Here is an 11,058-nt window from a genome sequence, read left to right as displayed (position 1 = left end):
GGGGCCTGGGTCGCTCTCCCCGCCCACCTCCTCCCCGAAGCCACACCTCTCCCTCCTGACGGCGGCGGGACAGACCCGAGGGGCGGGGTCGAGCTATGGGCGGGGCCTATGCTGATATCCTCGCCCATGGCCTCCAGGAGCTCCGCCCCTTGTCCGCCCACCGTCTTCCAAGCCACGCCCTCTCCTCGTTCCGCTGCCCGCGATGGGGCGGGGCTAGACAGAAGGGGCGTGGTCCTTATCGGGTAGTCCCGCCCCTCTCTCCTTGAAGCCCCGCCCCTCTTTGGTCCCCCCGGCGGTACCGGGGCCGGACCGGGGGGAGCGTTCTCCTTCCCGAGGCCCCGCCCGCCAGCTCCGCCCCGCCCCGCCCGCCGCGGGGTCCCGCCGCCGCCGCCGCTCCGGTGCCGCCCGGGCCTCGCCGCTCCCCGCGCCGCCGCTCCGGTGCCACCGGCGCTTCCCTGCTGCCGGCTGCCGCCGCGCCCGCGCCGGAGCGTGCGCAACAGGCGGGCGCCGGCGGAGCTCCGTGAGCGCTCGGTGAGCGAGTGGCCGCGGGCGGCGAGCGAGCGCCCGCCCGCCCGGGGCCGGGCATGTGCGGCGGGGCGACGGGCAGGGCGCCCGGGCAAGGGCGTTTGAAGGAAACGTGAGGCGAGGCGGCGGCGGCGGGATGGAGGCGGCGCCGCGGCGGAGCCCCGAGCCGCGGGAGAAGCCGCCGGTGCTGGACGGGGAGGCAGCGGGGGCGCCCGCAGGGGCGTCGGGCGCGGCCCCGGCCTCGCCGGCGGCGACGGAGCAGATCGTGGCGGAGGGCGAGGCGGCGGCGGCGGGCACGTTCGTGCAGCGGCAGCTCGGGGCGATGCTGCAGCCCGCCGTGAACAAGTTCTCGCTGCGCATGTTCGGCAGCCACCGGGCCGTGGAGATCGAGCGGCAACGGGTGAAGTCGGCGGGCGCCTGGATTATCCATCCCTACAGCGACTTCAGGTGGGACCGGGGCCCCGCGACCCCCGCCCCGGCACCGGCACCGACCCCCATCCCGGCGCCGGTCCCCGCTCCGGCTCCGGTGCCCGCCGCCGCTGTCCGTGGTGCTGAGCGCGGCCCCGCCGCCCGACACCGTAGGGGCAACAAGTGCCGGTAGCCGGGGCTCCGCACCGGCCCGGGGAGGCGGCTGCCGACCGCCGGAGCCCGGGGCCGCGCTGCCCCAGCCCCTTCCCGTCCGGGATTATCCCGCCCGCACGGACGGCTCTGTCCTGCCCGGCTCCCGCGGCTCCCGCGGCTCCCGGTGCCCGGGGCAGCCCGGCTCTGCCGAGCCGCGGAGCTCCGCTGACCCGGCCCCGGGCGTGCGGAGGCGGAGGCGGGGGTTGCTGGGCTTTGCCTGCCCTTAGAGCTCCCCCCGCCCTTCTCGATGCTGTTTTTAATTCCATCAGGAGCCTTCCTCCCCCTGGGACGCGGCTCCCCGCGGCTGGAGCGGGGCCGCTCACCCAGCGAGGAGCCGGGCCCGGCTCTCGGTGTCACCGGGATCACAGCGGGAGCTCGGGGATGGATGATGTGGGAGGAACTGGGTGTCACGGGGATGTTGAGTCATATAGGGTGGGCTTTCTCCGCGGGGAATGGAGCTGCCAGGCAGTCATCTCCCGCAGCAAGCTGTGACATGGATGATGTCCCCAGCCTGGAGAACGCAGCCAGCACCCGCTGAGGGTCCCTGGCACCTGTAGCCATCCCCCCTCACCACTGGGCCCCTGCCACTCGCTGGGTCCCTTGCACCACCCCAGCATGGCACCCAGCCCTGAGAGCCCTTTTCCAGGGAAAGCATCCCAAAGTTTGTGAGCCTGGAGCTCGGCAGGAGCAGTTTCTGCACGCAGCAGCGTGAAGGGAGCTGGCAGGTACACAGACAGAGGGATTACTCCAGTGTTTATCACATTAGGGAGATACATAAAGGCCATGGAGATCAGGGCCCCAAGTGTTCAGTGTGACACTCAGTGAAGGACAAGGCCTGTCCTAAAGAGCTTAAGCCTAAATCTGAAGCGAGGGCTCCAGGCAGGCTTGGGCAGCTGCAGGGACAGGCAGCTTCCCTGCTCAGCTTCTCAGGGCACAGCATGGAGGTGCAGGAGGCAATTCCTCAGCTGGGTCAGGCCCCTTCTGCCTCATTTCCTTCCCTGGCCCAGCAAATCCTGGCCATTGGCAGGAAGGTGTTAATTTGGGAGAGGCTCCTGACCCTGGAGTGGCTGCAGGCCCTGGGGTGGTCTCTGGACCTGACCTTGGGGTGGCTCCTTGAGGAGAGGGTGCCTCCCCCTACTCCCCTCAGGCTCTGGTGCTCTCTCTGAAGGAGCCTCTCACAGCACCAGGACCTCCCTTCCCCTTCCCCTTCCTCTTCCCCTTCCCCTTCCCCAGCTGCAGAGATCCCAGTACCCGTGTCCCACCATGGGTATGGGGTAGGAAATCCCCACAAGCTTCTGCCACCTGCAAAAGCTGGTTTGGACTCACTGGGCACTGAGAGCTGCCCTGAAATCACCTTTGGAGATTTGAGCCTACACCCACGGCCAGGGCTGGGACTAACAGGGGATGCCTGGGGACACCTAAACCTGGGCTTGCTTTCCCAAGGGCCCATGAAGGCTGTGATGGGGGGGATCCCAAGGCTGGTGGAGAAAGTCGTGATGTGTCTGTGTGAAGAATGAAAACATCCCGGTGGCATTTGCATGTGAACAGGGCTGCTGGGTGTCCCGACTTATCCAGCTGCTGCCGGCATCTCTTGGCTTTCCCTCCCTTCCAAACCCTCTGAGCCTGCCCACTCTCAGCCAAGGGAGGTGGATGAGGAGTGCCCTCATCCTGCCCTGAGCATGTGGCACCTCCTGAAGGGCTGGACCCTCCTCCCACCTTCCCCTGGTGCCAGCATGGTCTATCCTTGCTTGGCTGCTGCCTGGCTCACCACAACAGCCTCCCTGATCCTTTTCTGCTGCCCCAGGAGCTCGGCTCTCCGTTTGCATAACCAGCAAAGCTTATCCCAAATCCTGCTAAGCCAACTCGGGTGGTGGCAGGGAGACAGCAGATGACAAGGAGCCTCAGGGGAGCAAAGCCCACATCCTCTCTGAGCTCTCCATGGGGCACGTGGCAGCTTTGGGGTGGGGGCATAGGAGTGAATGCACTGCCCTGCAGTGGAGAGAGAGAGACAGCCAAGCTCCTGCATGCCCCATTCCCACACAGGGGGACTTTTGCACCCCATTTCTGCTCACACCTGTCCCAGGGTGTTAGTCATGTGTGTGGGCAGGCACGTGTGTGTGTGTCTGCTCAGCACCTGCCTCTCTGCACTGTCAGACCCTAACTTTGATCCTGGTTTATTGTCTAACTGTGTCCTGCCTGTCCCACTCTGGCCCCTGCATTCCCACCCTGCAGGTTTTACTGGGACCTCATCATGCTGCTCCTGATGGTGGGGAATTTGATCATCCTGCCCGTGGGCATCACCTTCTTCAAGGATGAGAACACCCCTCCCTGGATCGTTTTCAACGTGCTTTCGGACACTTTCTTCTTGGCTGACCTGGTGCTGAACTTCCGGACAGGCATCGTGGTGGAGGACAACACGGAGATCATCCTCGACCCTCACACCATCAAAATGAAGTACTTGAAGAGCTGGTTCCTGGTCGACTTCATCTCCTCCATCCCTGTTGACTACATTTTCCTCATTGTTGACCTGGAGACCCAGGTGGATTCTGATGTCTACAAGACGGCGCGGGCGCTGCGCATCGTGCGCTTCACCAAGATCCTGAGCCTGCTGCGCCTGCTGCGCCTCTCGCGCCTCATCCGCTACATCCACCAGTGGGAGGAGGTGAGAACCCCGGGGGGGTCTCCTGCTCAGGGTCCCAGGCCAGGCTGGGGGTCCCCAGCTGGAGGGCAGAGGGCTCCAAGGGCTGTCCTAGGAGGAGAGTTCCTCTGCAGCTCCGCTCCTGCGTGTTCTCCAGATCTTCCACATGACGTACGACCTGGCCAGCGCCGTGGTGAGGATCTTCAACCTCATCGGGATGATGCTGCTGCTGTGCCACTGGGATGGCTGCCTCCAGTTCCTGGTGCCCATGCTGCAGGACTTCCCTGAGGACTGCTGGGTCTCCAAGAACCACATGGTGGTGAGTGCCCAGACCAGGGTGATTCCAGCTGGGATCTGCCCTGGTGGGGAGAGGATTTGGTTCCTTCTCTGCCACGGCAAGGCTGGAGCTGCTGGGAGACGTGCTGGTGAGCATTGTCCCCGTGGTCACAGCACTGAGACAGGGCAGAGGGAACCTCTGCATCACCTTCCCATCTCAGCCCAGCTTGCTGGAGCCAGGGAATCCCTTGGGGAGGGAGTAAGACACTGGGGCTCCTGCCTCCTCCCCAGAGCAGGGGCTGGTGCCTTTTTAGGGTTTCACAGTCCTCTTCATGGAGAATTCACCACCTGGGGAGGGAACAGGACACTGGGGCTCCTGCCTCCTCCCCAGAGCAGGAGCTGGTACTGTTTAGAGCTTCACAGTCCTCTTCATGGAGGAGAATTCATCCCTTGGGGAGGGAACAGGACACTGGGGCTCCTGCCTCCTCCCCAGAGCAGGGGCTGGTGCCTATTTAGGGCTTCACAGTCCTCTTCATGGAGGAGAATTCATCCCCTGGGGAGGGAACAGGACACTGGGGCTCCTGCCTCCTCCCCAGAGAGGGGCTGGTGCCTTTTTAGGGATTCACAGTCCTCTTCATGGAGGAGAACTCATCCCTTTGGCCTTGGAGGAACCTTGGTCTCTGGACTCCCCAGCTCAGGGAGGTGGGACTGGGGGGTTCAGCTGCACAGCACCTTCCACCAAACCCTTCAGCACCACTGTCCCTCACCTGCAGAACGACTCCTGGGGCAAGCAGTACTCACACGCCCTGTTCAAGGCCATGAGCCACATGCTGTGCATCGGCTACGGGCAGCAGGCGCCCGAGGGCATGACCGACGTGTGGCTCACCATGCTCAGCATGATCGTGGGGGCCACCTGCTACGCCATGTTCATCGGCCACGCCACCGCCCTCATCCAGTCCCTGGACTCGTCCCGGCGCCAGTACCAGGAGAAGGTGAGTGGGGTTGCGGAGGGAGGGCCTGGGTACTGGGGAAAGAGTCCTGGCACCGCTCCAGAACCAGCTCAGCACAGCTGCTGTGCCCTTCTGATTCCACAGGTTGGGATCTTTGGCCTTGCCACTCTCCCTTGGGTTGTTGCAGGTGGAGCTTGGGCTGCCCATTGAGGGTGGGACCATATTGGTGTCCATACTGGGGGTCACTTCTGCACAGTGTGGCCCCACCCTGCCCTCTTCCCTGTGCATCCTGAGTGCGCAGCTGTCCCGTCCTTTGCCCCCTTTGGGTCAGGGCGCTGGAGCAGGGGTGTCTGTATCTACACCATTGAGGAGAAGGGACACATCCTGCAGCCGTGCAGGTGGTGCCAGCTGAGCCCTGTGTGACTCCCCTTGTCCCCACAGTACAAGCAAGTGGAGCAGTACATGTCATTCCACAAGCTGCCTGGGGACACCCGCCAGCGCATCCACGAGTACTACGAGCACCGCTACCAGGGCAAGATGTTTGATGAGGAGAACATCCTGGGGGAGCTCAGTGAGCCACTCAAAGAGGTGAGGGCAGCACTCCCAGGCTGTGAGCTGGAGGGCAGAGGCTGCTGCTGGCAGGGGCCAGGCTCGGTGATGCCCCCACTTATTGAAAGAGGATGACCCCTGTGTGGGGAGAAATTATGAGAAGGACTCTATAATATCAGAAGGGTAATTAATTATTCTGTTCTATTCTATTCTATTCTTTATATTATATCATATCATATCATATCACATCTAAACTGAATTTGCCAAGTACTCAACTTTGTACACAACTGCTCAATATCTCGTGACTGTCAGCTGACAGTCCCAACATATGTACACACTTGGCCCTGATAGGCCAAGGAAACAAAACACCACAACTCTGGGTAAATAATTTTCATATTGCATTCCACTTTGGCACAACACAGGCACAGCAAACGAGAAGAATTGTTTTTCCTTTCTCTGAGGTTCAGAGAATGTGAAACACAGAAATATTCTTGGGAAGAATTGTGTCTTGCTTTTCTCTGTGAAGTGAAATGTGGCCACACCCGCTGAGCTGCTCCTCATCCTCACCCCACAGGAAATCATCAACTTCAACTGCCGCAACCTGGTGGCCAACATGCCCCTGTTTGCCAACGCTGACCCCAACTTTGTGACAGCCATGCTGACCAAGCTGCGCTTCGAGGTCTTCCAGCCTGGGGACTTCATCATCCGTGAGGGCACCGTGGGCAAAAAGATGTACTTCATCCAGCACGGCGTGGTCAGCATCCTCACCAAGGGCAACAAGGAGACCAAGCTGTCTGATGGCTCCTACTTTGGGGGTGAGGCTGGGCTGGGGGAGCTGGTGGACAGAGCAGGGGCCAAAAGCTGCCCAGGAGCAGAAGCTGGGGCATCCCTGATGTTTCTGCCCGCCCTTCTCCTCTTGTCCAGTGCCAAAGTCTTGGCATCCAGTCAAAGTGCCAAGGTCTCCACGCCAGTTCTGTCTGGCTGGGGCAGGGGGAGCATCCACTGCTGGCCAGGGAGGAGAGGAGGTTAGAGCAGAACATCTGAGCCAGTTTATAGGATTCAGGCACAGCTCTGGGAGGGAAACAGGCCAGGCCATCACAGCAGCCACACCTGGGGGTGTCTCCATGGCCTGGAGAGGGAGGAAAAAGCCTGGGGAAGGAGAGAGGCTGCAGGGTCTGTCCCTGCCTCTGAGCCATGCTTTGTGCAGGGTGTTGGGGTGCTGGGCAGTGCTGTTCCTGCTCCCAGGGCCGGCAGGGGGCTGGATGGCTGTGTCACCCTGAGGCCAGCCCCGTGTCCCTGCAGAGATCTGCCTGCTGACGCGGGGCAGGCGCACGGCCAGCGTCAGAGCCGACACCTACTGCCGCCTGTACTCCCTGGCCGTGGACAACTTCAACGAGGTGCTGGAGGAGTACCCCATGATGAGGAGAGCCTTCGAGACCGTGGCCATGGACCGCCTGGACCGCATAGGTGAGGAGGAGGGGCCTCCTGGGCTCAGCACAGCCACCCCCAGGGCCCACAGACCCCCAGGCACACAGGTGTGGAGTCACAGAGCTGGGATGAGCGCCCCAACCCCATGGGTGCCCAGCAATGAGGATGATGGGGAGCATGGGGAAGCAGCCTGCCCTCTCTCCCCCCCCAGCAAGATCCATAGGACAGGCTTCCCTGGGGAAATGTAAGTGCACTGCACGGTCCTTGCAGTGTTTGGCAGTGACCAGCTGCTCGTCCTCACCCTTCCTTGCCTGTGGAGGACAAGCAGGACCCCAGGCCCCAGTCCCTTTGGAGTCAGGACTCTCCTGTTTGGTCCCTGCTGCTTCCACTGCTTTAATCTAGGCCCTTCCCCTGGAACGCTGGTGAGGTTTTATTGTCCCTTCCCCAGTGCCACCCTGCCCTCCACACTGTCCCCGAGAGCCCGCGGTCCCAGTGTCGGTGACACTCCTGCCTCCCCTCCAGGGAAGAAGAATTCCATCCTGCTCCGCAAGCGAGCCGAGCACAGCTCGGGGCCCCTGAACACCGAGATGATCCAGCAGATCGTGAAGCACGACCAGGACATGGCCCACAACATCCAGGACCTGCAGCAGATGGCGATGGGCCGGGAGCTGAGCGGCAAGCCGGTGATTTGGGAGCCGCTGGTGCACGCACCCCTGCAAACAGCCGCCGCCACCACCAACGTGGCCATCGCGCTGACCCACCAGCACAGCCTGCAGGCTCACATCTTCCTGCCGCCCTCCTCCATCTCCAGCCCGCTCTCTCCCGAAGCCACGCTGCTCACCAAGCCCGTGCGCCGCTCCCAGCCCAGCCTGGGCGGCTCCCGGCCCTCCTCGGTGAGCTCGCCCTCCGGGGCTCAGTCCCACCTGCAGACGCCGGCCGCAGGTTCGCCTTCCTCGCCCATGCTCCAGTCCCAGGTACCGCTGGAGAGCGCGGGGGCCCAGAGACCCAGCTCGGGGGCGCAGCCCCTGCCCCGCACGGCGCAGAGGGCGGAGATGCCAGCGGGGGCCAAGCAGCCCCCGGCCGGCCCCCAGCCCCAGCTCTCCCGGTCCCGCGGCGCCTCGGTCTCCACCTCGCTGCTGCAGCAAGCGGCGGGCGCTGCGTCCCCCAGCTCCGAGCAGGCGCTGCCGCCGGGGAGAACGCTCCACTACAGCCTGTCCCGAGCCACCGGCTCGCACATCTCGCTCCTGATGCATCCCCAGCAGCTGGTGAAGCACAGGAGCATCCAGGGGCTGCCGGTGGGGCGACTCACCCAGGATGTCCGGCTCCTCTCCGCCTCCCAGCCCTCCCTTCCCAACAAAGTGGCCCAGCAAGCCGACGGGAGCTCCTTGAAGCAGGGCAGGAAATCTGCAGGGAACCTGGCCCGCAGGTCCTCGCCCTCGGTAGCCGGACTGCTGGCCAAGCCGTGCTCGGGGATGCCCGCACACTCGCAGCAGATGCCCTCGGGATCGCTGGCTCAGCCCGGCCGCTCCACGCCGCAGTCCCCGGGCCCCGCATCCCGGCAGGCAGCCGGTCCCTCCCGCAAGGGCTCCGTGGCCTTCAGCCCCGAGGTGGAAACGGCGAAGCCCAAACTCCCGTCCAACATGTGAGTCCTGGCGGCGGCCGCACGGGCAGGAGGGAGCCGGGCGTGCCGGCGGCAGAGGAGGCAGGAGAAGCAGAGCACCAGCCCCACCGTGTCGGAGGGAAAATGAGGTGAGAGGCACCAGGCGGGGCCATGGAGGGGCTGTTTCAGGCACGGGGACACGGCAGGGATGGGCATGGGCCCAGCTGGATGAGGAGGGGGCTCTGCTGACTGCCCCAAGGGGGTCACCCTGCCCGGGCTCTCCCCCTTCTTGCTCATCACCATCTGTGAGTTCTGCCCTCCTGCCGGAGGCATAGGACAGGTCAGAGCCCTTGCCCAAACTCTGGCCTCTCTGGGGAGCTCAGATCCCCATAACTGCCCCTCGGGGGCTGGGCCCCCCACTCTCTGTGCCGTGTGTCCCACAGCCTGGCCTCGGGGCAGGCTGACAATGGCAGCTCCTCCAGCTTGTCCTCTGTCACAGCAGGGGCTGCCCGATGCCCACCTCGGTCCCCAGACTGCTCTGCCCAGCGCCTTTGCCTTCAGGGTGAGGAGGCAGAGGCACCCCCTGGGTCCTCTGCCCGGGTGGAGGGATGAGGCTGGAGCCCATGGCAGGGGCGTGGGGGCCCAGGGTCAGCACTTCCCCTTCCCAGAGTGCCAGGACCACCTGGGGGTCCTGGGCAGGGCTCCCCTGGTGTGACGAGTGCCAAGGGGCAACGCTGGGGGGCAGAGGAGCAGCCCCCCAGTCCCTCTCCCCTGCTTGTGGGACCGTTTTGCCTCAGAGGTGCTGAGTGCCAGGGAGGTTGGGATGTGCTGCTGGGCAGGGCTCTGCCCCACAGCCGGGCACTGCCCCTCCACGTGCCCCCATGGGGGCAGCCTGGGGGAATTCTGCTGCCTGCAGCTCCAGGAGGATGCTCAGAGGGTCAGCCCAAGGGGAACCCTCTGTGGCTCCAGGAGGATGCTCAGAGGGTCAGCCCAAGGGGAACCCTCTGTGGCTCCAGGAGGATGCTCAGAGGGTCACCTGCAGGGCCCCCACTGCCTGTGGCTGCAGGAGGATGCTCAGCCCGGGCTCTGCTCCCCTGCCCTGCCCTGCAGTCCCATTTCCAGGTCCCCTGGGGATGCCAGTCACCGGTGCCACAGGAGCAAAAGGCTGTCACAAAGAGATGCCAATCCCGGGCAGCGCCTGGGTGACGTGTGGGGCTGTGGGGTCACCCCCCGTCCAACAGGAGCCCGGGGTCCCCGCAGATGCCCCATCCCTCCCCCTCCAGAGACAGTAGTGTGCAATGTGTGTGCGAGTCGTGGCTCTGCCAAGCAGCCGAGCTCTGCTTCCAGTGTCGCTTTGGGCCAACCGTGTTCAGTCCTGGTTAGAGTAGTGTCCCTTCCGTCCCCACCGCGCCGTGCCAGCTGCTTCCCTCTCCCGGAGTCAGGAACCATGGCTTGTCTTCGTGCTCTGGGGCCGAGCGGGGCCCGCCGGACCCCCAGCGCAGCGGGCGAGGTCTCGTTCCCCTCGGTACTTCCCCAAGTGAGGTGTCCCGTTCTCCACCCTCGTGTTTTGGGGCGTCGGGAGCAGTCCGGAGCTCGGGGCTGCTCTGGGAGCACCAGCCCACAGGAATCCCGGCAGGGGATGTCCTGCACTGCCTTTTTTCCACGGATTTCAACCGCCCTCCCCTGCTCACCCCCCCGTCCCGCTCCATCCCCGCGCTCCGTCGGGCGGGGGCTGCAGCGGAGCCGCGCTGCTGTCCCGAGTCCCCGGGCTGTGTTCCCACCGCGTGATGTAGATGTGTTAGCGGCCATCCCAGCGCCCCGCAGAGCGTGCGGGGACAGCACCGAGCTCCCTCCTCACTGCACAGCCCCGTGTCGGGAGCCGGAGCCGCCCTGCGCTCCTGGCACCGCCGCCGTGGGCACCTCGTGGCCCGGTGCCCACCCCGGGGGAGGCTGCAGGGGCTGGGGGCGCAAGTTTAGCCACCAAAGACCATGATCCTCCACTCTTGCACTCACGGCAGTCCATGTACAGAGCTTGTAGTTTTCATATCGCAGAGAATTTAAGAGCGTTTTTTTATTTTTTGGTCGTTGTACATAATGGATTTAAATAATAAAGAGAGATTCTGAGCTGGTCTAGGGGAAACTCCTTCTGCACCTCCTGCGACCCCACAGCACCGTGCCCGGGGATGGGGCAGGACAGGGGGATGCTGCAGCACCCCGGCTCCAATCCTGGCCTTCTGCAGAGCCGGGAAGCCCTCGGGAGCCATCGAGGGGCCTCTCCCCGGCCCCACAGACCAGGGTGGCACGGCAGGAGCCCAAAGGCAACAGGTGCCCTCCCACCCAGCCCGGTCCCTTTCGGCCATGGGCAGATTAATGTTTAATCTTTGGTTATTTTCCCCTTTCCATCTCCGGTGCCTTTATTGCCGGGGGGAGGGGAGGGTTTGATACCGCCTGATTGCAGAGCAGCACTCGAG

General features: G+C 64.1%; 1 protein-coding gene across 1 annotated transcript; it reads left to right on the top strand.

Moving 5' to 3' along the window:
• Window positions 1–661: 661 nt before the first annotated feature.
• On the top strand, window positions 662–10,716 carry HCN3 (hyperpolarization activated cyclic nucleotide gated potassium channel 3). Its single transcript, XM_066567896.1, has 8 exons — window positions 662–972; window positions 3,379–3,808; window positions 3,942–4,103; window positions 4,834–5,052; window positions 5,452–5,598; window positions 6,134–6,374; window positions 6,862–7,026; window positions 7,510–10,716. The coding sequence occupies exons 1-8, from the start codon at window positions 662–664 to the stop codon at window positions 8,631–8,633; spliced, it is 2,799 nt and encodes a 932-aa protein (XP_066423993.1). The 3' UTR covers window positions 8,634–10,716.
• The last annotated feature ends 342 nt before the right edge of the window (window positions 10,717–11,058 follow it).

The sequence above is a fragment of the Molothrus aeneus genome, chromosome 31 (assembly GCF_037042795.1).
Source record: "Molothrus aeneus isolate 106 chromosome 31, BPBGC_Maene_1.0, whole genome shotgun sequence".
In the NCBI taxonomy this organism is placed as follows: Eukaryota; Metazoa; Chordata; class Aves; order Passeriformes; family Icteridae; genus Molothrus; species Molothrus aeneus.
The sequence above is the reverse complement of the archived record's forward strand: the minus strand, read 5'-3'. Positions and strand labels throughout refer to the sequence as shown.